Source organism: Nyctereutes procyonoides, unplaced genomic scaffold (assembly GCF_905146905.1).
Source record: "Nyctereutes procyonoides isolate TBG_1078 unplaced genomic scaffold, NYPRO_anot_genome, whole genome shotgun sequence".
Classification (NCBI taxonomy): domain Eukaryota; kingdom Metazoa; phylum Chordata; class Mammalia; order Carnivora; family Canidae; genus Nyctereutes; species Nyctereutes procyonoides.
In genome coordinates this window covers 2,434,152-2,461,711 of record NW_026575128.1, presented here as the reverse complement: position 1 = coordinate 2,461,711, position 27,560 = coordinate 2,434,152, and the positions used below count along the sequence as shown (strand labels likewise).

At 53.2% G+C, this 27,560-nt stretch overlaps 1 protein-coding gene across 1 annotated transcript in view; it reads right to left on the bottom strand.

Moving 5' to 3' along the window:
* Positions 1-5,360: 5,360 nt before the first annotated feature.
* The window catches only part of RIMS3 (regulating synaptic membrane exocytosis 3), a 41,836-nt gene continuing 19,636 nt past the window's right edge, over positions 5,361-27,560 (bottom strand). Inside the window, exons 3-8 of the mRNA XM_055342124.1 lie at positions 24,665-24,912; positions 18,447-18,588; positions 15,507-15,619; positions 13,150-13,251; positions 12,676-12,815; positions 5,361-11,147 (exon numbers count right to left, since the gene is read on the bottom strand). Coding sequence (XP_055198099.1) covers positions 10,935-11,147; positions 12,676-12,815; positions 13,150-13,251; positions 15,507-15,619; positions 18,447-18,588; positions 24,665-24,881 — 927 coding nt within the window. The 5' untranslated portion in view covers positions 24,882-24,912 and the 3' untranslated portion in view covers positions 5,361-10,934. The remainder of the gene's footprint in view (positions 11,148-12,675; positions 12,816-13,149; positions 13,252-15,506; positions 15,620-18,446; positions 18,589-24,664; positions 24,913-27,560) is intronic.

Genomic DNA, 27,560 nt, shown 5'->3' with positions numbered 1-27,560 from the left:
CTGAGCCACCCAGGGATCCCACTGTATTTTTAATTTTCATACGTGAGATTATGTGCTAGACTTCATCCTGCTTATTACCTTTCACCCAGCACTATTTTCAAAATGTGCCTACATGTGTGTCATCTCTGCTTCTAACTTCCACCCTGTGTCCTGCCGAGCGTCTCCTCCAGATTACACTCATCCATTTCCCTGGGGACAGCCCCACACCTAGACCCTCTGACTCTCCACCAGGGTGGATGATTCCAAACCAACCATCCTGCTACATGCCCACTTGTGACTCTATGGGAGGGTTCTTGGGGCCCGGAGTTAAAGGGTCTAATCTTCCATCATTCATGTCCAAGTGTTTTGTCAGGATGAGAAGTTGTTCATTAAATATGTTCATAAACTGAGTTTGGTAGGTCATTCTACGTCCAAGACCAAGGAAGTGAAATAGTTTTCTCAAACCCACAAGAGAAATTTGGCCTTTTATAATCAGCCGATATTTTACAAATTTTCCTGGATCTCAGTGGTGGTTCCTTATCAGTTTCTGGAGTTTGGAGGCAAGTACACATGCCCATGAATCAAGACTGTGTAGACTCTCTACTTGACCGCCAGCACCAGCCAACATTAGCAAATGGGTCAACATCTACTGTCAGGCACTGCTTGTCGGACATCTTCTGCAACTTCTTTGCAATTTTGTCTTAAAATTATTATTTAGTATTACTAATTACAGTAATTACTGTTCTATGTCAGTCCATAAACCCTCCCAGTTTCAGATGTAGAGGGATCTTTAGTAAGTTCCTTCTCCTTAGGCAGGCTGCTCTTCCCGTGTCACTTATCCCTGTCTGGTTGGTTGGCCGGTCTTGAAGGTCACCTCCCTCTGTAACTGTCCTGACACTGCCTGGACCTATGGCGAAACCACAAAAATGCAGGACTAGTGATGGTGAGCTGGCGAAGAATGCAGGAGCCCACCCTCAGAGAGACTGTGGCTGGAGTTTCCTGGGTAACTTCCCTCCTCGTGCACCATCTCATCTGTATCCCAGCAACACCCAGAATAATGCTCTATGGCCACCGAGGCCTTCCCACTCAGAATGCACATCTTGCAGAAAGAGGAAAGATTTCCAACGTCCCTATCAAAGCTGTGATCTTCTCACATGGCCCTTACCCTGGAATTTACGAAGCAGCACTGCTACTTATTTTTTTTTAATTTTATTTTTTAAAAAATTTGTATTGGAGTTCAATTTGCCAACATTTAGCATAAGACCCAGTGCTCATCCCGCCAAGTGAGCACGGTTACTTATACACGCCCACGTAACCCCATCCAGATATAGAGGGTTTCATGATCACCCCAAGTCACGCTGTGACCCTTCGCAGTCAATACCACCCACGTCTAATTCTCAGGAAGCACTGGTTGGAATTTTTTCCCTCTAGATTATTCTTGTGTTGTCTAGAATTTTGTATAACAGTATTTACCTTTTCGTGTCTGATTTCTTTCATTCAGTATGCTGTTTGCCTTCGCTCCACGTTGTTCTGTGTATCAGTAGTTCATTCTATGTAGTGCTGAGTGGGATCCCATTATATTAACATACCAACCTGTTTTCCCATTGCACTTATTGCCAGGTATGACAAGTATCAATCTGTTGCCTCTCAACCCCAAATCAGCCCTTCATTACCTGCTGGGCAGTAGTAGGATAGCCCCTTGATGCAATTCTCCTTTATGGTGAGAACATCCAGAGCCATGTCATGTCAGTAGATGGCGCTGGCGGGACACTAAGGAGGAGGACACTTCCCTTCCCCCACCCAGTGTGCTTCTGTTTGCTTCTCCTCCTCTGCCTGCGACTGCAGCCAGAGATGAATGGGGACCCCCATGGCACTGCCCCAGCTATGCATCCAGAGCACACAGTCCTGGGGGCTCACGGCCTTAGGCTCAGGCAGCGCAAGGCCCACCTGGCTACAGCCCTCCCGTCGTGGACTCAGTAAACCCCCAGCCCCACATGCCCTGCAGGTGAGCAGGGCACCGACTCCCCTGTGTTGCCAACCCTCTGGCCTCCCCTACCAGATCCCTGGGGGAGTGTTTCCAGTGGGCCCTCCAGACACAGGCACCTGCACCCCAGACCTTCACTACTCTGCCTGCAAGGAGGTTCCTGACTTGGGCTCCCCCAGGCCCTCCCTGCTAGTCTCTGCCACCACCATTTCACTGACCTGGAGACCATGGGGCAAGCATTATGCATTTTTCAACAAGGTTTGAATCCCAGCTTGATGGAGAGGGTCCTCTTCCAATCCGTTCCCTCCTTGGATCCTCTCCTTCTGCCTTAGAATACTCTGTAGAGTTCTCTTATTATTCTTATCACCTCACTGCTGAGGTAGTAATTTTTAAAATTAAATTTTCCTTGATCATATTACTGTGTGGTTTCCGTATCCTGGTTGGCCCCTGAGAGATATGTTAGACATTTGTATTGTTTCAAATTTGTGGCTATTAGGAATAAAGCTGCCATGAACATTTTTGTCTTGGGTGGGCACATGGTGTCATTTTTCCTGATAAAAACCTACAAGTGGAATTGATGGGTCATGGGATAAGCGTATAAGAAATTTAAAAGAGCCTGGGTGGCTCAGCGGTTGAGTGTCTGCCTTTGGCCCAGGGTGTGATCCTGGAGACCAGGATTGAGTCCCACATTGGGCTCCCTGCAGGAAGCCTGCTTCTCCCTCCGCCTGTGTCTCTGCCTCTCTCTGTGTCTCTCATGAATAAATAAATAAATCTTTTTTAAAAAATAATGATCTCGGGATCCCTGGGTGGCGCAGCGGTTTGGCGCCTGCCTTTGGCTTAGGGCACAATCCTGGAGACCCGGGATCGAGTCCCACGTCAGGCTCCCGGTGCATGGAGCCTGCTTCTCCCTCTGCCTATGTCTCTGCCTCTCTCTCTCTCTCACTCTGAGTGACTATCATAAATTTAAAAAAAAAAATAATGATCTCCTTATACTTAAAAAAAAAAAAAGAAATTTAAAAGAAATTGATAAACTGTTTTCCAAAGTGGTTGTACCATTTTATGTTTCCAGCAATGTTTCACATCCCTGCCAGCACTTCATATTGCCAGTCTTTATTTTTTTTGAGATTTATTTATTTTTTTCATGACAGACATGGACAGAGAGAGAGAGAGAGAAGCAGGCTCCATGCCAGGAGCCCGACGCAGGACTCGATCCCAGGACTCCAGGACTGTGCCCTGGGCCAAAGGCAGGGATCCCCTGCCACTGAGCCACCCAGGGATCCCCCTATTGCCAGTCTTTAATCTGAGCTATTCTACTGGGTATGCAGTTCCCTGATGATTAACTGATGAATGTCTTCTCATATGCCAGTTGACAATTTGTACATCTTCTTTGGTGATGCATCTGTTCCAACTTTTTGCCCATTTTTACTTATGTTCTCTTATTAAATTGTCATCTTAATAGGAGTCTCAATGGTGTCTGTCTTTCTTTCTTTCTTTCTTTCTTTTCTTTCTTTCTTTCTTTCTTTCTTTCTTTCTTTCTTTCTTTCTAAAGATTTTATTCACTTATTCATGAGAGACAGAGAGAGAGAGAGAGAGAGAGAGAGAGAGGCAGAGACACAGGCAGAGGGAGAAGCAGGCTCCATGCAGGGAGCCTGATGTGGGACTGGATCCTGGGTCTCCAGGATCACGCCCTGGGCTGAAGGCAGCGCTAAACTGCTGAGCCACCTGGGCTGCCCTCAATGGTGTCTTTCAAAAAGATTTTTGTTTGGATGAAATCCAATTTCTTTTTATTTCGGGGTTAGTGTTTTTAATGTTCTAAGAAACCACTGCCTACCATAAAGTTGTGAAGATTTTTTTTTCCCAAAATTTTCTTTCAGAAGTTTTATGATTTTAACTTTTATATTTAGGTCTATGACTCACTTTGGGTTAGTCTTGTGCATAATGTGACGTAAGGGTCCAGGTTCATATTTTTCCATTCAAATATCCAGTTGTTGCAGCACATTTGTTGAAAAGATGTTTGGATTACTTTGGCACCTTTGTCAAAAGTCAATTGGCTATGGGTAAGTCTATCTCTGCACACTGTTCTGTACCATTGGTCTATAGGTCCATGCTTATGCCAAGACCAGCATTACTTTATAGTAAGTCATACAGTCAGGTTACATAACTCTTCCAACTTGGTTCTTCTTTTTCAAAATTGCTTTAGTTATTCAAGGCCTTTTGCCTTTCTAAATAAATCTTAGTATTGGCATGTCAATTTCTCCAAAGAGCTTGTTGGGATTTTTTTACTGAAAGTGTAATGAACCTAGCGATAAATATGGGGAGAGCTGACATCTTCACAATACTGTGTCTTTCATTCCATGAATATGGTATGACTTACTCTCCATATAGTCTTTAATTTCTCTCACACTGCAACTCTCTAACCATTCTTCTGCAATCATATCTCACTCAGACTACAGCTACGAAAAATTTTCCACTTTTCAAGATCCAAGTGACAAGACTGGGCCCACCCAGATAATCCAGAGAGCAGGAGTGGGAGAGAAGTGAAAGACAGAAACCTGGGAAGCACTGAAACTCATATAGTGAGCCTGGTCTCATGAGCCTTCCCTCAAGAGAGGGAAAAGCTTCTACAAAGCCAAGAGCCAGAACCAAAGCAGTGGGGGTCATGCCGGAGGACCCTGGGGGAGGAGGATGCCAGCCTTTCTCCCAGCAGGCATATGACATTGGGACGCTTCCTTTATCCATCTTCTGTACCCACAGACCCAGTCCTACGGAACAAGGACACGGCCCAGAAGTGGTTAAATGTTAACATACCTTTCTGTCCTTCCCTGAGAGGCAGGGAGGGAATGGGGTGCCCCAGGGGTCAATGATTGCTGTAGTTCACAGCACTGGGGGTGAACTGCTATGTTTACTGCTTGTATCAAGTGTGGCTGCAGGAAACAAGACTGCCCTGGCCTTATGCCTGAGCAGAACTCCTGGACCTGAGAGCTCAGAAAGAGACCTATGAGAAGGATCAAAAGCAGTGGCCTTGGCTCCCTCTTACCTTCCCCTCTATTTGCCTCTGGGCCTCCCTCATGAGCCTCGAAGCAACAGAAGGCTTCGAGGGCCCATGAGCGGGAACCCCGGGACAGCTGGGAAGCCACCTGGCCCAGCCAGATTCCACAGCCCACGGCCATCAGTGTGGCAACAGAGTTCCCCCACGGGAGTCGGAGGCCCCGTCAGACCTTAGAGGCCTTTTCCTGAGACGCACTGCTCTCTCCCACCTCTGGGCCTTGGTGCCTCTTCCTCCTCCACGTTTTAGTCACCTGGAACTCTGTCTTCTCTCTCCTAGAATCAAGAACCGTCTTCAGAAAGCGACACGTGAAACCATTTTCAAACTGACTTTAATCTTTTTTTTTTTTTTTTTTTTTTTGCTGCCCAAATATTTTACATGCAGAAGCCATGTGAAAGAATTTTCTCCTCAAGGGAATTGGCAAGAATGTTGTACGAAACAGCCGGCAGTCCTCCCCAGCCATCCACCTGCCACCTAGGAGCCACAGCAAGTTTGGAAAGATGCTGCACATAGAAAATGTATAGAGCACAGATATAAAAGGCTAATTGCTTCTTATCTAAACAGTGTGCTTGTCAGGCCCTATCAGCTTATCTCTTTCTTTGCAGGATGCATTTGGAAATTCTAAAAAAGGGGTTCCTGCCTCCTGTGAATTTACATTCTAAAGGAGTGGATGGAATAATCAGGCCAACTTTTCCTAAGGAAGCAGCCACTCTGCCTGCTGAGGTGATGTCTGGCGAGAGATCCTAGAGAGGGGGGTGGTCTTAAGAAGCAAACTACGCTGATGGGAAATAAGTGCCCTCTCTCCTCCCACCAGAGAGCAATGCCTCGAACATTCTCAGGTGTTCAACTTGCCCACCGACGTCGTTCTAGAAGCAGAAGTGAGGACTGGCCCAGTCTCATCTGCTGGTGGGGGGTACTGACCTATGCAGGAGGTGGCTGAGGTGGTGACGTCACATCAGCACCTTGAAAAGTGTCCGTTGTAGACAACCCTTAAGTATTTCTCGTCGTTACACAAGAAGAGGGACAACAAACCACAAGGAGGTGGAAGCAGAGTCTGTTAGGATTCCCCGAGTTCTTGTCCGAAGCAGCATCTGGGCGTGGATGGAGAAGGACCTGCGCCCAGTTGGGGCACCGGGGGCTGGAAGGAACCGGCCCAGGCGCACCAGGCTGGAAACCCTCCTCAGCTTCAGATCAGACTTTTAAAACCCAGAGGGAACCACGGAGCAACTAGCAAATGCTCTGATCTTGCAGATGAGGAAGCTGAGGCCCAGACAAGTGAGGAGTCTTGCACAAGGTCACAGTTTGGGATCGAACTGTACAGAACAGCCTTGGAATCCATGTAGCCAGCTGTCCGGATCATCGACCCCGTGGGGCAGGTGCTCTGCTGCCCCTGGATTCCCGGGCCCGCATCTAGAGCCCAGTCCCAGGGGACCCTTCCCTGACATGAGGGTGAAGCCCCCTGGGGGAGGGGGCGCACAAGGCCCCAGGTGCTTCCAACTGGAGCCCGGGAAGGTTTCCCCAAAGCGGTGACGCCCTTTTCAACAAGCACCCGCCCAAGCTAGTCTTAGGCCCCTGAAAGAATGCGGTTTCTCTTACTGGCGTGGTTTTCCTCACAGGCACAGCCATGCTGGGCCCAGGAAAGCCCGAGCTCGGGGGTGGGGGGAGAAGGAGTTGCTTTGCTACATGGAAAGATTAAGCCCTTTGTCAGAGAACTGGGTCCCCCCATCAGGCAGGCCAAGGCCCGGCGGGGAGACCAAGTTGCTCTCTTTGGCATCACCGACATCGCTCTGAGATGCTCAGGCACTCTCAAAATCACCCTCTCCCAGCCCACCGGGCCTCACCTGATTGGGCGGGGCTCCCCTGCTCTCAGTCATGAGTGTTGGGTCCTGCCCCCATCCTCTTCTGACCTGAGTGAAAAGCAGACTCGAGGAGGCAGGCGGGGGAGAGTCTGCAGGCCCATCTCCTCCCTCTCCGGTGGGTGGAAGCGAATCCGGTGGAGGAAGCAGCATGGTCGGGAGCCTCTTTCCACATCAGGCTCGGGAGGAGAGGAGCACAGTCCAGGGAGGTGCCGGCAGGGGGGGCAGGCCTCTTCTGCTCCATCGCCTGCACCCCCGGGGCCTGGGCAGTGCACCCTCCCTCTCTCCACCCAGGGGGAGGATGACTCGTCTACATCGTCAAGCAAAGGCAGCCGTTTCTTGCACAGAGTTTGCACAGTGCAGGAAGCAATCAGAGACAGAAGAGCAGCCTTCCTGAAGCTCTGCTGCTTTCCGGGCCGAGGAAGATAGGGGATCGGAGGCATGGGGAGCCCTGGTGCCCCCAGGGGAGGAGCTCGGCGTCTCCCGGGCAGCAGGGCGTGGAGCGAGAACCCTGGGTGCGGGTCAGGGTTCCTGGTAACGCAGTCGAAGATTGTGCTACATTTCATTTCCAAAGACATACCCTTGGAGGTCTCTATGGTCTCTAAGGGGGTGGGGAGAGGGGCCTGGTCTCCTCAAGGCTGGCAGTAAAGAAGAGCTCAGGCATGCTTGCCCTGGTGGGTGTCACGCCCCCGGGAGACCCCGCGAGCCCCAAGCTCCACGGGGCCCTGTCTCTAGGGCTCCCTGGGGCCGCCTCACCCCAGGGAATGCTGGCGTGCCTGGGAGAGCCTCCGAAGCCCTCCGCTCCTTTCCTGGGAGAACTGGGAAGTGGGAGAGACGGGATGGAGAGTCGTTCTGGAGCTGGTCCTTCCCCAGAGGATCAAATCCCCCTTGGCAAACCCAGACGTGGCCCCACTTACTGGAGCCTGATTCATACCAGGGGCCCTCAGACGTCTCTGAAGAAGTGGGACACGTTGAGCAGGGCAGAAACGTGAAGACAGATGCTCTGAATCATCCCTCACGGTTCCTGCCCACAGCCCAGAAGCCTGGTGCGGCTGCAGGGCCACCCCCATCTCCGCGAACCTCCGCGAACCCTGCCTGAGCAGAGGCCGGGGAGTGACAAAGAGCCCCATCCTCTGCCCGCTCTGGGTCTCACCTGGGGAAGGAGGCCTTCAGAGCCGGGGACACCGGACCCCGGACCCCGGCAGCGCCTCCCGCCCCGCCCCCCCAGGGAAGGCCAGAAGCACCCTGTGCTCCCTCCTCTCCTGGGACAGGCTGGCCCCTGGATCGAGGAGGACGAGAAACAGACCCTGGAACCCAGCCATTCACCATCACACACGTGTCAGCCTCACCACCATGGGGGGGAAGATCAGGTGGGGATTCGTCACTGGTGCAAAGGGTTAGTGAAGGAGATGGTGCCCTAAGGTGGGGAGAATGCCATCCCCCTGGAGAAGTGGGATGGCGAGCGGCCCAGCTGGGACGGCTTGGCAGCTAGGGCGTGTGGGCAGCCGGCACGAGGTACCAACACATCAGGCCTGAGCTCCAGCTAGGCCAACTTCCACGATGCTAACTAACTAACCTGCCAACTTCCACGATGCTAACTAACTAACCTGCCCCCAGAGGCGAGGGGGCCCCAGGCTCTCTGCTGGCAGCCCCCCCATCTTCCCGGACCCCGAGAGGAATGAGGGTGATACCACTCACTGACACCCCCGCATTCCCTGGGGACGACTGCACGGGGTGGGGAGCACCCCTCAGCACTACGTCAGCCAATGTCCACACTGTCCGAGGAGTCCCCGCTCACCCCACCCAAAGGTGCAGAGTATGTGCACGCTGACCTGAGGGCAACTGCTTGAGCGGCAAACACATCGCAGAACACAAAACACCCTTCTGGGAGCGAGGTTCCTCCCTCTCCCCACCCTAGGGTCAAAGACGACAGAGCCCTTTGCCTTATTTTTAGAAAACACGAGAAATGCGTGCATTACCCCATCCCGACGACGGGAGAGAATTTCTGCCTAAAGAGAAAACTCTGACCCAGCTGCCGCCTCCCTCATCCTACACCCGCAATGGTCCTCGTCTTGATCATAAGCCAGGAGCCCATTTGGTTTATTTCTTACGCTCTTACCCACGTCTGTGGGTTTTCCTGGGGGGCCGGGGGAGGTTACCAGGCTCTGGCTTCAACCTGATGTGAGTCCCTGCCAGGAAGGGAGGCCCTTTGGGTGGAGGTGCCTTTATCTCCAGAGAGCCTCCTCCTCCACCTGCCCTCTACACCCATCCGTCCGGCTTTGGTTACCAATGGAGTCCAAGCACTCAGGCCCCGAGACCTCTCCCCGCCTCCACCTTGAGCATGTGGGTCACAGTCATCGCAGCACCCGGGGCCGACATCTGGGGAAGAGGCAGAGGGACGGTCTTCTCCATACCTTGACCCCTCCTGCCACCTCTTCCCTCCCAACCAGACACGGACCCAAGGGTTTCTGTGTCCACCCCGTGGACGACCTCTCACCCTTTGCCCCAGACCTGAGGAGGAGAGGACAGATTTGGGCATTCCTAGCAGACATCTCACAGGTCCAGGCCAGGCCCTGGTCCCCGCCGTATCCCCCATCCCCTCCCAGGGCCCGGTTGTCAAATCAAGTCAGGGTTTGAGTGGCTTTGGGAAGCTCCAACCAGACAAGGGTAGAAAGAAAGCAGAGGCTTGTGAGGGGCCGAGAGCAGGCCAGGCCACTCTCCAGAGGGCAGCTGCGGAGTGCAAGGAGGCAGGGAGGCGGAGAGGGGAAAGTATTGCTTGTACAGAGCTGGTGACTGTGGCAGTCTAGCTGAGTCCAGAGCCAGGCTGTCCATGGGGCCAGGAAGCTGGAGCCCGAGTGAGTCTGAGCTCCCAGACAGGGACCCTGGTCTGGAAATGAGCAAACAAAGAGAGACCCAAATGATCAACCTCATGCAGCTAATCCCCAAAGGTCAGACAGGATTCCCAACAGCGGCACAGAGCAGGTCAGCCCCAACCCTCCTCATTCCCGCAAACAGCCCTACCCTCAGCACTTCCTCCACAAGCCAGGCCCCACCAGGACAAGCCCAGAGGGGGACAGAGCCACCCTCAGGGCCTGAGGAGGACACAGGTGCCTCCAGGGACTATCTGCTTTGGCAGATAACATCCCCTCTGAGGCCAGCCTCTGGGATGTCAAGATCCTCCAAATCCACACCTCCTAGGGTCCCACTGAGAGAGCTCCTTTGGCATGTTGGAAGTGAGGAGGCTCAGAGGAAGACAGGAGGTGAAGAACAACACTAAGGGAGGTGCCAGCACTTCCCTCTAAGGGGCCCGGCCAGCAACCCTGGGAACTAAGACTTCCTAGTGTTTCGCTTATAGGCGGAGGCGGCTCCAGCCAAAGGGAGGAGGCGATATCCAAGCCCTCAGCTTCCCAGGCGTCTTCTGCTCCCCCGGCCCCTGGCCAGGGCACTAGATGAGCATGCTACATGCTGCAGATGCATTCGGTGGGAAGAGCTGCCAGTGCGCTCGGCGGGGGGGAGGGGGGTGTCGCGTCCCAGAGGGGCCTCAGTGTGGCCAGCTGCAGTGGGTGCTACATTCCTTGAAAAAGAGCAGCAGTGCTGGGAGAAGCACAGGTGGGACAAAGGACGAGACAGGAAACTAAGCAGGGACCACCAAGAGGCGACCTGGACAGGGACACATGGGCTTTGCCGCAGGCACAGGGCCAGGCAGGGTGGATTGGTGGCCATGTCCCCGACTTCCGCCCCTGGACTCAGGGACACGTGCCCACACAACACTCCTTTGGGTTTCTTTTCAACAAGACACAGATGTGGAGTTTAGCTCATGTAGTCACCAAGACTGACTATACCCAGACACGTGAACGGATATAACATGGTCACACACAGACAGACACACACACACACGCACACAGACACACACACACTACAGTCTCCACTGCCAGCTGGGACGGGCCCAGTAGCCAACAGGCATGCAGCAGGGCAAGGGGTCCAGAGAGACATGAAGACTATGTACAGGGGCGGGGGAGGCCGTCAGGCACCCCTCCCCACACTACATCCCAGCCTGGTCTGGAGGTCCTTAGGAGCACGAGGGGCTGGTGGCACTCTCCAGGGAGGACTGGGACAGGCGCCTGGTGAGGGATCCAAGCGTAGAGTCTGCCACTGAGGATGTGGGGAAGAGTTTGTACCAGCCGGTGACCGCGGCAGTCAGGTCCAGCTCGTCCAGCATGATCTGGGCCATGCCCATGAAGCACTTGTGGTCCATGCGGCCGTAGTCTCCCCAGACGATCACCTGCCGGGGGCAGAGGGGGGGCAGCAGGAGACAGGGGCGCTGAGCCAACACCCCGACTCCAGGGCTCGGTAGCGGGCCCAGGAACCTACAAGCTTCGCCAGAGCACAGATGAGACAGAGCCGGAACTGAGCCTGATTTGAGGGCTACGACTATTGAGCACTTACGATGTGCCAGGCTCGGTCCTATGGACCCCTACCCATGACCATGACTGTTACAGCCATCTAGGGGACGGTGCTGCGTGTCGTCATATCAACCACGAGGAAACCACAGCTCAGGTTAATTAACCCCAAGACGCAAAGAAATTGGTGGCGGAGCTGGGACTGGAACATGGGTCTGACTTCGGAGCCTCCCCCAGCCTCCCGGATGACAGCATGAAGGAGCAGACTGAGAGTCTGGGACCTGAGTCACAGCAACCAGTCTGCTGCGGGCTCACAGAGGAGCTTGGGGAGACCCTCTGCCCTCACTGGACCTCAGTGTCCCCATCCATAAAACTGGAAGAGCAGAATAGATTAGCTCGGTGATTTTCTTTTCTTTTCTTTTCTTTTTTTGCTCGGTGATTTTCAAACTTGTATTTTTATCAGTGGATCCTTTTCTCAAAATGGAATCCATATAGTCTCCCATGATCACCCCTACCCCACAGAACCCGAGGGTCCTGTGGTCCTCGCCATCTGAAGCCCCAAGGATCCTTGCCACACAACCACGTCAGCGCAGAGGGACAGCCCTAGACGAGCAGTCATGCAGCCCAGCCCTGAGCCCTGGCTCAGGCTTCTCCCCTGCCACCCATGTGGCCCCAGGCAAGGCCACCAGCCACAGCCACTACTGCCAATGCTCAACGAGCAGCTGTCTGTGGCCCAGATGCTCATAAGGCCCTCCACACCTCTCCTTACTCTTCACCATACGCCACCTGCAGACTGTGATGGAGCTGGAACTGGAATCCAGGCCTGAACCCAGAGACCAGCCCCCACTGTGCTCTAACCCCACTCAGCCTCCTGCGCACCTCAGGTGCTTCATCTGTCAATGGGCCTGATGGCCCCTCCCTCCCCGCACCGTGGCGTCACCCCGGCTCTGCAAGTCGCTGGCTTGAAACGAGTCACTTCACCTCTCTGAGGCTGTAAGATGAAGAGAATCGTCCCTACCTCGCAGGGTCATCTCGAGGATGCAAGGTCAGGATTGGAAAGCGCTTCACACACAGCCTGGCACGGAGCTGATGTGCAATAAGATTTAGCACCAGGCAGAAAGAGAAGGTGGCGAGCAAACCCTGCTTCTACCCACCAGCTGAGCAACCGGGGGTGGGGGTGGGGAGGGCAGTGGGCTTATTCCCCGCCTCCCCCCCCCCCTGGTTTCCTCATGAATCAACCAGGGGCAATAACCCCTCACTGGGCTGTGGAAACAAATAGGTCATGTGCATCAGTGCAGCCGGTACGGTGCCCGGCACAGAGCACAGCATACGTGAAAGATTTTAAATTACAGCTTGCAGTTTTCGAGAGTCACCCTGCCCCGTGGGCCCTGAGGTCCCCATGACACTCACCTGCAGCACCTTGCCCTGGGGCCCCTCATCAAAGAGCAGAGCCTGCTGGTACAGGGGGTCACAGGTCTTCTTGGCCACCTTTGTCTTCTTTTTGGCCAAGCAGGCCCCATTCTCAAGCAGGTAAACCTTGATATAGGTGGCTGAGGGATGGGAGAAAGCATGATGGGGAGGGGTCTGGGAGAGGCTGCTACGGCCTGCTCCATCCCCTAACACCCAGCTGGTCCTGGAGGTGAGCAAGGTGAGTGGGATGAGCTGGCCAGTGGACAGCAGTAGGAAAGACAGACTCAAACACCGACCCGTCCATCCTTCCCTCCCCCCAGCCCTGTCCACCGGCCTTCCAGACAAGTCATGACTCCGGGATTGAGAGTATGGATCTAGGTCTCTAGGTCAAGGGACAGCTGGGAACACGCCTGACCTGGAGCTCAGCTGCAGGACCCCATATCCAAAACCCCTCTCCCCATTGCCCTGCCTCACCTGGGAGGGACTTGGAGCCTGGTTTGGGGGTCAGGCCCCGAGCCTCAATCACTTCCACCTCCAGCTGGCCACTCCGGTCCATGATGGCAATGTGCACGTCCCCTGCAGGGGAGAAGAGGGACAGTCCAGCAGAGGCAGGCCCTGGGGCAGGCCAGCCAGCTGCTGTGCAGGACGCAGTCTGCAGAGGATGCTACGGTGTGGAAAGGGCATAATACACAGAAAACTGCATGTGCCTGAACTGCTCTCGAGAGCATGAGAGCACGTGAAAGCAGCTGAGAAATACTCTGGTACCTCCCCTGGGGCGAGGCAGGGGCACGACCCTCAAGGGACATACCTGGCTAACCACGAATGGCCACCCAACTCCCGGGGAAGTCTGGTTAGCCGGGGGGCTTCTTTTTACTGAGCAGGATAGCAGCCCTTGGCCGCTCCCCTAAATATCTATCAAACAAATATTTATGGAATATCAATTTGGAGAGATGCCGAGATAGGAGCCTGCACCGGACATCAGGTGCTGCCTGGGAAGGAGGACCCTATCGTACCCTGGCTCAAAGGATGGGAGGCAGGCCGGATTTCCTGGGAGCAGAGAACTGAGAACTCCTCACTGCGCTCCCCCAAGCGATTACCTCGCGAAGACAAGTTCTGTATGAAGTCATGTCAGTTATTTCTAGAACTCTTAGCTTTGTTCAACATCAGTTAGCGGAATCTGAAATTATGCATTAGTCACTTGGAGCGTCCTTCAAAGGAATGCAGAATCATAAGCCTGATGCAGAAAAATTAAAATTGGCCAGACTTTGGGTTCAGCCACCCATTTTAGATACTCTGAGCTATCATGCAATTGTTTGTATTTGCATACTTGGGAAGATGGGGATTTATACTTTCAGGAAACATCCTAGAAGTCATCACCCTCCCTCTAGCTATTTCTGACCTCCCCTTGGGGGAGGGAAGGGGAAGAGCTCACTGTAACATCCCTAAGAGGATGAGCAGATGCAAGCCTGCCCTTCCTGCTTCTAGACACCAGGAGGCACCACACACAAGTGTTCTAGGCTTAGGAAGGCCCGAAAGCCTTGAAAGCCTCGCGGAGGTGACTGGCTCCTCTCACCGCCTCCCAGCCCCTGGCTGGGCCTGGGGCTGGGAAAAGCAGACTTCCCAGGCCCTTAAGAACCTGTAAGCAAGGGTCGGGAATTAGCCAAATCCCAGGGAAAACAGGGCAGTGCAGTGGGAACACTAGTGGCCTGGGAGAGAAACCCAGCTCCACTGCATGGCTTGCAGGAGGGCACTGTCTGAGCCCAGCTTCCTCACGAGCTGTCAGGTTGAAGGCCGAACACTGTCCCAATGAGGACTGAGTCCAGATGTTTGGGGCAGACTGCTCAGGCTGGAGTGATGGGGAAGGGCAAGAGGCAAGGGGAGCACCTCAGGGGGAGCTAGTTCCTGGGAAGAGCAGCCTAAAGCCAACACTGCCAGTATCTAAGTCAGAGGGAGAGCAGGGGAGGTGTGAGAGAGCCAGAAATACAGCTGAGAGGACCAAGGACAGGCTCCGGGAAATAGGTCCCAGCTGCAGGGAAGGCGATGAGGAAATTATTTTAAAGGCTTTTGGGTGCCAGGCAGAAGTAACAAGTCCAATAAGACACGGTTCCTACGGAGTAAATGAAACACATCATTCAGGGGCACCTGGTTGGCTCAGTGCTTGAGCATCTGCCTTTGGCGCGGGCTGTGATCCTGGGGTCCTGGGATCGAGTCCCACATCGAGCTCCCTGGAGGGAGCCTGCCTCTCCCTCTGCCTATGTCTCTCTGTGTCTCCCATGAATGAATAAATAAAATCTTAAAAAAAAAAAAAGTCACATATCATTTAAAGCATCGAATGGGAACACTCAATGAATTGCTGTTAGATCACAGAACTAAGGCAGGGATTATCATTCCCATTACACAGATGCGGAAACTGAGGCTCGGGGAGGGGGAGTGACTTGCCCAAGGTCACGCAAAGCACCAGCGGAAGAACAGACTGGCCAAACGTCAATGCTGGATGACTTTTGTTCACCATTTCACATCCTGCAGGCACGCAGCACGGCCTGGCATGCAGCTGGCCGTGGAGAGTGGGTGGGTGGTGAGGAGGTGAGGGAGGCAACGCGCTGTAAAGCTGCTGCTGCGGGGAAGTGGCAGAACAAAGCTGGAACCCCTGTCCTCTCTGATGAGGGAGGGTCAGTGGAGAGCTGGGCCAACTCCTCCTCACTGGTGCAAAAGCCAGAGAGCGTGCTCCCCTTTGCAGCTGGCCCTGCACCGCACGGGGGCCCCCACTGAGCTCACTCCTCCCACTATGTGGCCACCATCACCCCACCCACTCGGCCCTCAGGAACACTCACCCATTGGTGGCGTTGCCAATGTCTGTCGCCCCACGATCTGAGCTGGTCCCAGCCCATCCAGGAAATCGCTGAACTGGCTTTCAGCCCCAAGCCGAGTGGTGGGGAAAATGAACCTAGAGGAAGAAGCAGAGGGGCACATGCTATGGTCTGGGTGGTGAGATGCAGCGGCTCTGCCCCCCGGACACTGGGCCATGCCCCTCTGGGCCTCCATTCCCCCCGCCCCCGACATCGCACGAGTGCACCGTGTTAGCTGGGGGCAAACAGAACGGTTCATCTCTGCACATTAAAGAAAAATACTTTGGGGTGCCTGCGTGGCTCAGTTGGTTAAGTGTCTGCCTTCGGCTCAGGTCATGATCCCGGGGTCCTGCGATCAAGCCCCCATGTTGGGCTCCCTGCTCAGTGAGGAGTCTCCTCCTCCCTCTGCCTCTCCCCACTGCTCATGCTCTCTCTCTCCCTCTCCCTCTCAAATAAATAAATAAATAAAATCTTTAAAGTAAATAAAGAGGAATACTTTGGTGTCCTTTGGGAAATAAATAAGCATAACAACATAATAATGTTATCGAATCCTCAAGCACCAGGATTTCTCAGGTGATCCTTAACAGGTAGGGCTTGCTGGACACCTGTGTCCTCCCCAGGGGCAACGAATGCCAAGAACCAGAAACAGAGGCCAGAAATGTCAATGCCTGGAGCAAGTTCCAAGAACTGAGGTTCAGTTGACCATATGTTTGAAATCCAAGTCAATAATGTGAGGTGGTGCCCAAAACAGCAACTGAAACCAAAATAACGCAATTACTGGGTTGAGATAAAAGGCGAGTGATGGTGGGTGGTCCCTGGTTGTGGAGGCCTGCAAATAGGAACGAGCAAAACTGACAGTGATTGAAAGCTGGCCGGGAGCCAGTGGCTCGCTAAATGCTCCGCACGCATCGTGTCGTTCCATCCTTGCAGCCTTTCTGTGCGGCAGGGGCCTTGCTTCAGTTTTACGGATGAGAAAACAGAGGCTCCGAGAGGTAAGAGGCTGGTCTTGACTGCAAAACAGAGATGATGCCCAGATCCTAGGGTTATGGCGGAGATCGGGGCAGCTGGTGCATGGAAGGTTCCAGACAAGCAGGAAACAATAAAATGGTAGTTCTGAAATTGCTGCTGGTAACACCGAGGGAAGTGCTACTTGTTCATGAGCTCAAGCCCAGACGTTCTGGTGGGGTGGCAGCAGAGAAAGGACCAATGAGGGATGGCTGACCCGGGTCTGCTCAGGGGCTGCAATGGACCAAAGACCTCCTAGGACAGCCCGGGTGTCTGGCCTGAGAGATCAGATTGTCCCGGAATGACTCCCCTGTTGGAAAATTTGTTCTTGAGTCCTCCTTGGCTGGCGACAGGCAGGGAGAAAGAGAGGTTGACTACGCTCGTCTTGTTGGAGAGGGCCTGGATTTCCACTCCGAGGGAAGGGGCTTCAAGCCCCCCACCCCTCCAATCTTACTGGCCATCAGCGGCAGCCTCATACCATACTCGGAGGGAAAGTGGGTTCTGAGAAGGTTAACTAAGGTCATAGACTCGCAAGGTCACAGAATTTTAGGAGCTCGGGATCCCTGGGTGGCTCCTCTCTCTCCCTCTCTCTGTGTCTATCATGAATAAATAAATAAAATCTTAAAAAAAAAAAAGAATTTTAAGAGCTCAGTATAGAGAGCGGAGAGGTTGTGACCAAAGGCCGTAGGGTCAAATGGTCTTAATTCAAATCCTGACTCCACCACCACCAAACAGTGGTGACCTTGGGGAAGGTACTTCAGTCTCTCCATGTGGACCGTGGAGATAATGGTAGTGCTGACATTCCCCAGTGTTAATTGAGACACAATTTTTGGTCTGATGGTGGCTGGGAGATCCCAGAGTAAGAAGCACTCATCTGGGCATCCCTGGGTGGCTCAGCGGTTTAGTGCCTGCCTTCAGCCCAGGGTGTGATCCTGGGATCCCAGGATCGAGTCCCACATCGGGTTCCCTGCATGGAGCCTGCTTCTCCCTCTGCCTGTGTCTCTGCCTCTCTCTCTCTCAGTCTGTGTCTCTCGTGAATAAATAAATAAAATCTTAAAAAAAAGGAGTACTCATCAGACATGCCCAGAGAGGCCCTGCATACCATAGGGCGCAGTACATGCCACTGGCCATCTGCATTCATAGATGTAGACACGAGATCTCAGAATCCTACATAAGAGCCACAGGGCCCTGCAATCATGGGCCTTGATGAAGCCAAACCCAGAAAAATCTTTGTCATATAACCGCTTTCATAGATCTAGGAGAGACCAAGGGAATATCTAAATCTAGTGACTTCCGCATTTTTGACTGCAGCCTCCATGCGATGGAAAAACTAAATTTACCATCAGAGACCTCTGTACATCCATCTATTAAAAAACCAAAAGTTCACAAGGTAATGCATTGTCACTCCACAGGATATGTCTGAAATTTCTATTTCTTTCCCTAATGCTGGTTTTGACCCACTAAACTGATTTTACTTCCTGCCTGAGTCATCAACCACAGTTTGAAAAACACTGATCTAGTCCAACCTCCTCCTCTAAGCTCCATGCAAGACCACTTGTGAGAACTTCATTCATCTGAGCCGTAACAATGGTTTCAGATCGAAAAGGATTTTAGGTCCACATTTTCCTCTGGAGCAGGGCAGTGTGCAGGTGCTAGGGCAGGGTCGGGGGTGGGGAGGTGTGCAACATAGATGGGATGCACTGCCCCCGGGGCCGCTGGCGTGTGCGGATGGGAAGCAAGCAGCCAGGAGCAAGAAGAAGACTGAGGCCCAGGCGGTGGGTGTCCAGGGAAGGGAGGGATGCAGAGGAACCCAGACATCCAGATGGAAGCCCAGCCAGAGGATTTCCCCACGCTTTCCCCCGCTCTGTGACTAGAGGGCCACGCGGAAGGGTGGGAGCAGTGGGGGTGGGCTGCACGCACGTGCCCTCGGAGCTGTTGCTGTTGGTGCTCCCATCTGTGGACTCCCGGCTTCCCTGGCGTGTGACCCGACTCCGCATCTCCACTGCGATTCCTGTCTCTGTGCTCCGCCGGATGTTGCTGCGCAGCTTCTTGGTGGCCCCTTCTGTGACCCCCAAAGACATAGAAAGGGGACAAGGTCAGTTCACTGAGGAGGCTTCGGTGAGAGGGCTGCCAAGGTCACCTCTTGGGAGGGGGTAGGACTGCCTCTGACTGGAGGCAGGGGCCTTCCTGAGCCGGCCTGCAGCCTGACCCCTGGCCCTACTCGGGGCAGTGACAGGGACAAAGGAGACTAGGATGGCTGGAGGCAGAGTCGGGATGGTGCGGCGGTGGGGTGGGGAGTCAGCAGGTGGAACCCAGGCCTGCAGCGCTCACCCTCACCCTGCCAGGCTCGCTGGTGGCCACCTTCCCAATTCAGTTCTAGCCCTTGCCCCAAATGGTTAGGTGTTCCTTTTTCTTCTGGAAAGTTTGCTTTCTCTGGCATTCCCAGATTTGCTTTCCTCCTTCCTGGGACCCGCATGAACCCTATCACACCCGGATCTCATACTCCACTCTCTGTGATATTTTATAGGCACGATAAAAATCCCCATGGAAAGCTTGGCCATTCTCACACTAACCCGCATTCTCAAGGTGTGTCTGAATGTGGAGAGGGCTGTGTGTGGAGGGGTGGAGAGGCCATTAGGGAAGCAAGACTGAGAGGGACCACTAGGTTGACCTGAAGTGACCTTGGCTTTGAGAGAAAGCTCTGCAGAAGAACCCCAGGAGCCACATGGTGAGAGCTCACTCCGTGTCTCTGTACCTCTTGTTTGGAGGGCCTTCCACCCTCACCCCAGCCCCCCTCTTGAGCCTTGCAGGGAACATGGGGCACTCTGCCTCTCCTAGCGGCACACCATCCTGCCTGGGTTTCCATGGCAACCTCCTCAGCATTGCAGTGAGGTCCCTCTAGACACCCTCTCCTCCTGGGGGCGGGGGGAGTAGAAGACAGGTTGAAGGTCTGCAGGGCCTTCCCTTGCTGAAGCCACCCCAAGAGTTTGATAGAGAGGGAAGTGGCATTCAGATAAGGACTGCACCAAAGGAGGCCATTTGCTGTCACTGGTTAGAGACCTGGGTAAATTCAGAGTGGAATTGCCAACAGGGATGGGAACGCTGGGAGTGGGGCCAACAGCACAGCCTCCAAAAGCAGTGGGGAGTGGGGAGCTGGTTATGCTGGCAATCTCCTGTCTAGGCCACACCCAATGGGGGGTTGGGGGGGATAGTTATTCAAAAGGCCAGTCCTGCTTCACCCTACTTACGTTTCAGGAAGTCCCAATGGGGGAGGGAAGGCTGAGAGGGCTGGCATCACTAGGCGATGCGATGGGGGGACTGGGAGGGGGGATGGGCTGGTGGTGAGGAGGAAGGTCTTCTCTGAAACCAGCCCAGCTTCTGGGATATTGGAATGGCTACTATCCACAAGTCAATGAGACCACTGACCTTCTGTGCCTCTCTCTCTCATGCACACATACAGTCACTTTGGCTCATATGTATTTCTTTCACACAAGCAGAGTGCAAACAATCACATATGAGGACAGCGGTCTCACAAGTCAGGTCATGTAGGTTCACAGAGTGGGCACAGTCACGAACAGTCCTGCCAGGTCTTAGTCATCCATACACACCACACACTCTGCCGCATACATGTGACTGTCACAGCATAACCCCTGGATTGAACCCCTCCACTCGATCACACACAGAGATACAAACTCACAAATGGTATGTGACCCACCACACAGAGGACTGGGCAATGATGGTAGGTGTAGGGGACTTGCCCTGGCCCTGGCTCCTAACTGCCACATCCCCTCTAACCCAGTTAGGAGACAGATGGGTCTGTGGGAGCTGCATGTCACCCTCTCCCCTCATAGCCCCTCCCCCCACAACACATACCCTGAGCAGAAGCCACAGTTTCACCACCCCATGGCCCCAATACCCCTCTTCACACCCACTTGGGAGAAAATTTACCTTCTTTGACCCACCCAACCCATTGTGAGCCCCTGGGTAGGGGTGTCACAGAATCCTGAAGTGTTAGAGACATCTCACTAGCTTCCTGCTGCCATTGGGGAACGAGGTGGCCACATACTCATAGGGCTGGAGCCAGACTCCAGGCCCACATTCTCCTGGTCTACTGACAGTCTACTTTTCACTCCTCTACATCAAGTCCTCATTGGTTTGAGAGGTGATTCAGCAGAGATTAAGTTTCATGTCTTCTGGGTAGGGAGAACATTCTTGCAACCTCGGAGAAAATTCATCTACTGGTTTCATACTTGTCCAGTCTGAACTCTGTTGATCTGGGGAGTAACTGTATGTAGTCTCTGTTTTTCTCTCTAGAGAACTGGGCCAAGTTGCTTGCAATAATTCTGTGGTGCCTGGAGACTGAAAGACTCCAGGAACCAACCCATCTGTCCCACCACATGCAAGGGAGAGGCAACGCCTTCAGCAGCACTCCCCATGGCATCTCCTGGAACATCCTGAGCCCTCTCCTCTCCAGAGCCCAGGTGGGAAGAGCCACTGTCCCTGGTACTGAAAAGGGAAGCTCCATTAGGGCAGAGGCTGGAATGGCCCAGGGTGGCCCTGAGTAGACCCAGCCTAAGGCCAGGTCAGAACCACCTATGTCCTGGGACTCCAAAGCTCTGCTCTTCCCCTCACCTTTACTCCTACAACTTAGAGAATGTTAGATCTATAAGGAAGCTGGGAGGGCAGCCTGGGTGGCTCAGTGGTTTAGTGTGCCTTCAGTCCAGGGTGTGATCCTGGAGACCCGGGATCGAGTCCCATGTCGGGCTCCCTGCATGGAGCCTGCTTCTCCCTCTGCCTGTGTTTCTGCCTCTCTCTCTGTGTGTGTGTGTGTGTGTGTGTGTGTGTGCGTGTGCGTGTGTGTGTCATGAATAAATAAATAAAAACTTTAAAAAAAAATAGAAGGAAGCTGGGAGGTAGTTTTTATAGCTCCATTTTACAGAAGAGGAAATTGAGACCCAGTGGGAATGTGACTTTCCCAAGGTCCCATGGGAGAGTTACAGAACCAGAACTAAACTCTAAAGTTTCAGGATGAGTTTCTGGAAGGCCATTTGAGGAAAATGTGAGGAATAAAGAGGAAAGGGCAGGGGAACTAGAGAGGAGGCTGGGGCAATAGTCCAGGTGAGATATCATGGGACCTAAACTAAAACAGAGGCTTTGAGGGCAGCCCTGATGGCTCAGCGATTTAGCGCCACCTTCAGCCCAGGGCCTGATCCTGGAGACCTGGGATGGAGTCCCATGTTGGGCTCCCTGCATGGAGCCTGCTTCTCCCTCTGCCTGGGTCTCTGCCTCTCTCTCTCCTCTCTGTGTATTCTCATGAATAAAAACAAATGAAATCTTAAAAAAAAAAAAAAAAACAGAGGCTTTGAAACAAAGAGGAAGAGAAGGGCAAAGCTGGAGCCAATGGACAGATCAGGGGGAGGGAAGCCCCTCAAGGGGCAGACCTAGAGCTCACAAGACTGGGTCCAGAAGAGGAGTTCTTCCCCACTTCACGCAGCCCAGCCTTGCAGGGAATGAGCTATCCCATCTGGGGGCAGTAGGAGTACCCTGCTCGGATCTGTGCCCAGTACAGAGTCTCCAGGGCCACTGCCCATGACGAGTCAGCCCGTACATCCCTCTGGGGCCAGACTCTCCTACCCAGGATGGGGCTCCAAGCTGGGACACTGGCATCCTCAAAGCTGGGGAGGAAGAAAATGGGGAGAAAGAATTATAGATGGGAGAGGAGTATGCCACAAGCAAGGGGCAGAGCTGTGGGGGCTAGAGAACTCATTTCTTGTTTGGTCCTACTGAGTAACCATGGCCAATAATAACACCGACAATTTACCAAGTATCTACTACGTGCCTGGCAAGAGGGTGGGTGGCTTTGCATACCCTGTCTTCTGTAATTCCCTGGACAATGCTGAAGGGCAGGTATCTTGCCCTTACAATCAAGGAAGCAGGCTCAGAGGAATGAAGTCACTTGCCCGCATCATCCAACTAGCAAATGACAGGGCGTGGCTCTGAAGGCCAATTTCAAGTTGTTCTCCAGGAAAATACCTTCTCCTCTCCAGGCTCCAATGCTTCATCAATAAAATGAGTAAATCAGACTAGATGATCCCAAGGGCCCCCCCCCCCCCCTGCTCTCACATCGAAAGATTGGATGATTCACAGAGACTTTCAGTTAAAAGGGCATCTGGGCCATCCACCTGGCTCAGGCTCCAGGTCTCCAGCTGCACCCTTGCATACGATGGAGACAAGTGATCCAGAAGCCCTATCGTCATCCATCCCCCCTGGAGGCTTGAGGTCTTGGCATCTATTCCAATCCCTGCCCATTGACTGTGGAGTCTGGGTAGGTGAATAGCCCCAGGCAGACCACCAGAAGGTCTCCCAGTGACTCAGGCCCCGGCCCTGACCTTGGATGACTGTCTGGCCAAATTGCTTGGACATGAAGAGGCCCTTGGGTCTGAAGCTGCATCAGGTGCATTCAGCTGGAGATCAGCAGGGCTTGGTCTCCTGAAGCCACACTCTTGGGGCCCAATACCTCCTCAACCTAATCTTAATCCCCTGACCTTAATCCCACCCCTTCGTCCTTTACAAGCCCGACTCCTGGATCCCCATCTCCCTGACTCCCTAGTGCAGGCCTATATTGCATGCTCACAGAGGCCCTGCCCATCCTGGGGCATGGATAGCCTCAAGCCCTCTCCCCATCTAGCATTTCCCTGAGCCAGAAACCACATCGCAGCTTGATTGCTGGAAAAGACCATCCCACGTGCTCCTGTGAAGGGCTTTGTAAAAATCTATTTTAAGGCCTGGAAAAGTCTCCCACCCTCAGCCCCAACTGGGAGTCTTGATGAGCATTCTCTCTGGATCCTCCGGCGCCCCCGCCCCCTCACCACCCCCATCCAGCTGCCCTATTTGAAGGTTTCCTGGGGAAGTTGTTACACTGAACAAAATAAGCAGGAAGAGATTTTAAAACAAAACCAGCTGGTGTCTGGGCTGATGCCACAAAGTGAGGAGGTCTTGGAGGGGAGGGCTGGCTCCTCTGTGATGTGGGGTCCAATGTGACTGTGTGTGACAAAGTAGGTGACCACCACCCCCACCACCCCACCCTGCCGGTCTGGGCATAACTAGGATTCCAAAACTAGGTGTCTGAGAGAATGTATTTTTCAGGATGTAGCTGTTAAGGTGTGTGTGAATGTGGCTTCATGAGATATGTGCATATACACGTGCAATGCGTTTCTGTGACCATGGGCTGCTGTGTATGCATGTGTGTAACTATGTCATTATGATCTGGGTCTGTGCATTAGTACTCAGAGGGCTGTGCTTGTGTGATGTGCACAACTGGCTTTATTGTGACCACAAACAGTGGGAATGACCGTAATATGCTTTCCTGGCAGTAGGGATGGCTTCCTGAGCAATTGAGCACACTATCTCTATGACTACGCAAAATGTGTGTGTGTGTGTGTGTGTCCTGTGACTTGTAATGTACACCTGTAATGACATTCGTGTGGCCATTTGTACTCAGGAAACTCAGAAAACACAGGTGCGATTGAATCCTGTGGATGTGTGTTTAGGAAGCTGTGTCACTTAGCATGGTGTCAGGAATACGATGGCAGTTTAATAGATGATTGATGAGGGGCACTTGGGTAGCTCAGTCAGTTAGGCCTCTGCCTTCAGCTCAGGTCATGATCCCAAGGGTCCTGAGATCAAGCCCCACATGGCTCCCCGCTCAGAATGGAGTCTGCTCCTCCCTCTGCGCCTCCTCCCTGCTTATGCTCTCTCTGTCTCTCTCTCTCAAATAAATAAATAAATAAATCTTTAAATAAATACATGATTGATGATGAATGTGTAAGTCTGTGCGTGGAGGTAGCGCAGCGTAAAGTTTAGGAGTGCGAACCCAGAAGCCCGGCTGTTGGGGTTTGAGTTCAGGCTTCACTAACCCACCAGCTCTGTAGTTTGGGGCAGCTCAGTTGCCTTCTCTGTGCTTTAGCACCTGCCTTGTGGAGTTTGCGGGGATTCAGTGAGTCAGGATGTGTCCCAGGCCCAGTACTTGGGTGTACAGTAAGTGCTATATGGATATTGGTGGGTGTGAGGACATTCCCTGGGTGCCCTGTCATTGCAAGGGGCCCCAACCCAGGCCCTGCGCGTCGCGGCCCTCTCACCGGACTGGGGGAGCTGGAGTGTGCTCTTGCTCCACTGGGTCAGGCCCACGATGGCCACCATCTTCGCTCCAAGGCTACTGCGCCGCTTCTTGGCTGTGGTGGTCCCGGGGCCACCCCCAGCCTGCTGGGAGCCACAGATTTCACCGCTGATGCTGGAGCTCCGGACCACATTCCTGGAGGCCGCGGCCGAGGCCGGACCCGGCTCCCCGTTAAACATGGTCCGAGGGGAGGCAAGGCCTCAGGCAACCCTGTGGGGGAGGGCGGGAGACAAAGGGGTCCCCCTTCAGGCCCTGGGGCCACTCTCCTGCAGCCCACCGCTTCCACCAAGCTGTGTGACCCTGGGCGAGTCACTTGGCCTCCCTGACGCTGTAGCAATCGAGGAAATAAATAAATGTCAAGAGCGTACACGGGGTCTGGCTTGATAAATGGAACAGAATATTCTTATTAGCACACGGCTGTCCTGGCAAGTGACCTGGTTTGGCAGTGAAGGCAGAGGCTGTGGAGTCATACAGCCCCCTCTTGAATTCTAAAGGCCTCTACACACTGGCTGTGTGATCTTGTGACCAAGCACCTTGGGGTTTCAGTGAACACTTCAGCAAAATGAGAAATAAAAGCACTTACCTCATAGGACTGTCGTAAGGATTAAATTAGAGCATGTGAATGAAGGCGCCTAGAACGGTGTCAGGCATGGAGTAAATATTTAGCAGGTGTGATTACTTTCAGAGCCAATAATAAGAACAGGGAGAGCAAAACTGGCCCCAGTCTGCGGGGACTATGGAAGGGGACCTCCCGCTAAGGGGGGAGCACAGAGAAGTCTAAGGAAGGAGGCACAAGTCACTCTTAAGCGCACCACAGAGCGGCAGCCACTGGAGGTGTTTTACCCCATTCCTTCCCAGGGTCTTTCTTATGCATTTTTAAAAATGAACTCAGGGCACCTGGGTGGCTCAGTGGCTAAGTATGTGCCTTCGGCTCTGGCCATGATCCCAGGGTCTTGGGATCAGAGCCCTGCATTGGGCTGTGGATGTGTGGGAGCCCTGCATGTGGCTGGGGCTCTGCTTCTCCTTCTGCCCCTCTCCCTCTGCCCCCCCCCTCTCTTTCACTTTCTTTCTCTCTCAAATAAATAAAATCTTTAAAAAAATGGAACTCACACTGCCAATACAATTTTACACCCCGGTATTTTTCATTTAACATCATATCACAAGCGTTTCCCAAAGTCATTAACATGTTTTAACATATGGTATTAACGTTTCAATACCACTAGAAGATTCCACTGTATAGAGGGAGCATAATTGACTTAACTACTTCAATACAATGACCCCTTAGATCAGGTCTGACTTCTTCCCCTCTCTCCTGCCTTTTAAACAACGCTGCTATAAACATCCTTCTATGCTGCTTGGATCCGCTTATTTCCTTAGGATTGATTCCCAGAAACAGAGTGAGGGGGCTGGGTGTGGATACTGCTGGGAGCGTCTCCAACGTCCACTCTCCCTCCCTGCTTCCTGACAGAGGGTTGGTTTTGTTGGGTACCACCCCATCCCATTTCAGAGGCTGATCTGGATTAGTTCAAGCCAATCCGTGAATGGCACTCACCTTCGTACGTACTACTGGTCCGAGGGCAGGCATATGACTAAGTTGGTCAAATCTGACTTAAGCGGGGGGTGGGGGGGAGGTTTGGATTCCATGCTTACCAGAGAGGTAGGGTCTCCCTCTCCCCTGCCCCAGTTCTTCCCTCAAGACGCTTCCCCCTAGAGAGCACCGGGTCCAGGAGGAAGCCAGTGTCACTGAGTGCAGCACAGCAACAGAAAGGACCTCAGGCCACCCAGGAGCCTGCCTTTCTCTGCCCTTCCAGTTATGGGAGATAATGTGCTAAGCCAGTTTGAATCAAGTGTTCTCTGTTACATCCAAAAGCATCCCAACTGATACCGAGGATATAAACATTTCTTTGATTCTTGGAAAATATTGCCAAATTCCTTTCCAAAGCTACATTCAACAAATATTTACGCTCTTAAAATTCCAAGGCCTATGCTGAGTGCCAAGGATACAGCAGTGAGCCAGGCTGACTTGGTCCTGCCCTCCCAGAGCCTCCAGTCCAGGAGGAGAGGCAGATAGTAAATAACTGATTATGTAATTAAATATTAAATCAGATAGTTCTGATGAGGGCTAGGAAGACAGAGGGCCATGGGGGCCACTCTGCGGGAGCGGGGCAGCAGGCATCCATAGCTCGGTTCTGCACAGAGATGGGATCTCCAGCTGTCGGCCTCTACAACTTGGCTGAAAGTCCAATGCAGCAGTGGGTGTCCTCTGCTCAGAGCATAGGAAAAGCAGCTGATCCTGCAGGCTCTGCCTACAGCCCTTCCCAGCTCTGTCTCTGCCTACAGAGCTCTTCCCAGGGCAGCTCCTGATCCCAGGGCTCAGGTCATTCTGCTTAACCCTTTGCCCTCAGGCCTGTCACCCTGAGGGAATCTGACTTTCTAAAAGGACAAAGTTGTAGTGTGTGGGTGGGTGGAGAAGAATGAGGGAGAAGGGGAGGGGCCACTCTAGAGGATTCAGTCCCCAGAGAGCTGTGAATGGTAGCCACTTAGCCTCCCGGTCAGCATGGCTCCTGCCAACCAGGCAAATTGGGGCTGACAGTGGGGACGAGTCAAAGCTGTGTTCTCCCTCCTTTGTGGTCGTCTGGACCGTTTTCACTCACCCTGTGATGTATGCAGAGCCCCGTATTATATTTCTTTATCCATCCCCCATTAACCTTGCAGCTAATGGAAAGTCCCCTGGACTTGGGCCTATGATGATCTCTTCTCTTTAGTTTCCAATTCTAGTGCCAGTTTGTGTGGGGGTTTTTTGGTATCTGCACGGTGTTTTGGTGGGTGGTGGGAGAGGGCTTACAACATGAGCCTAA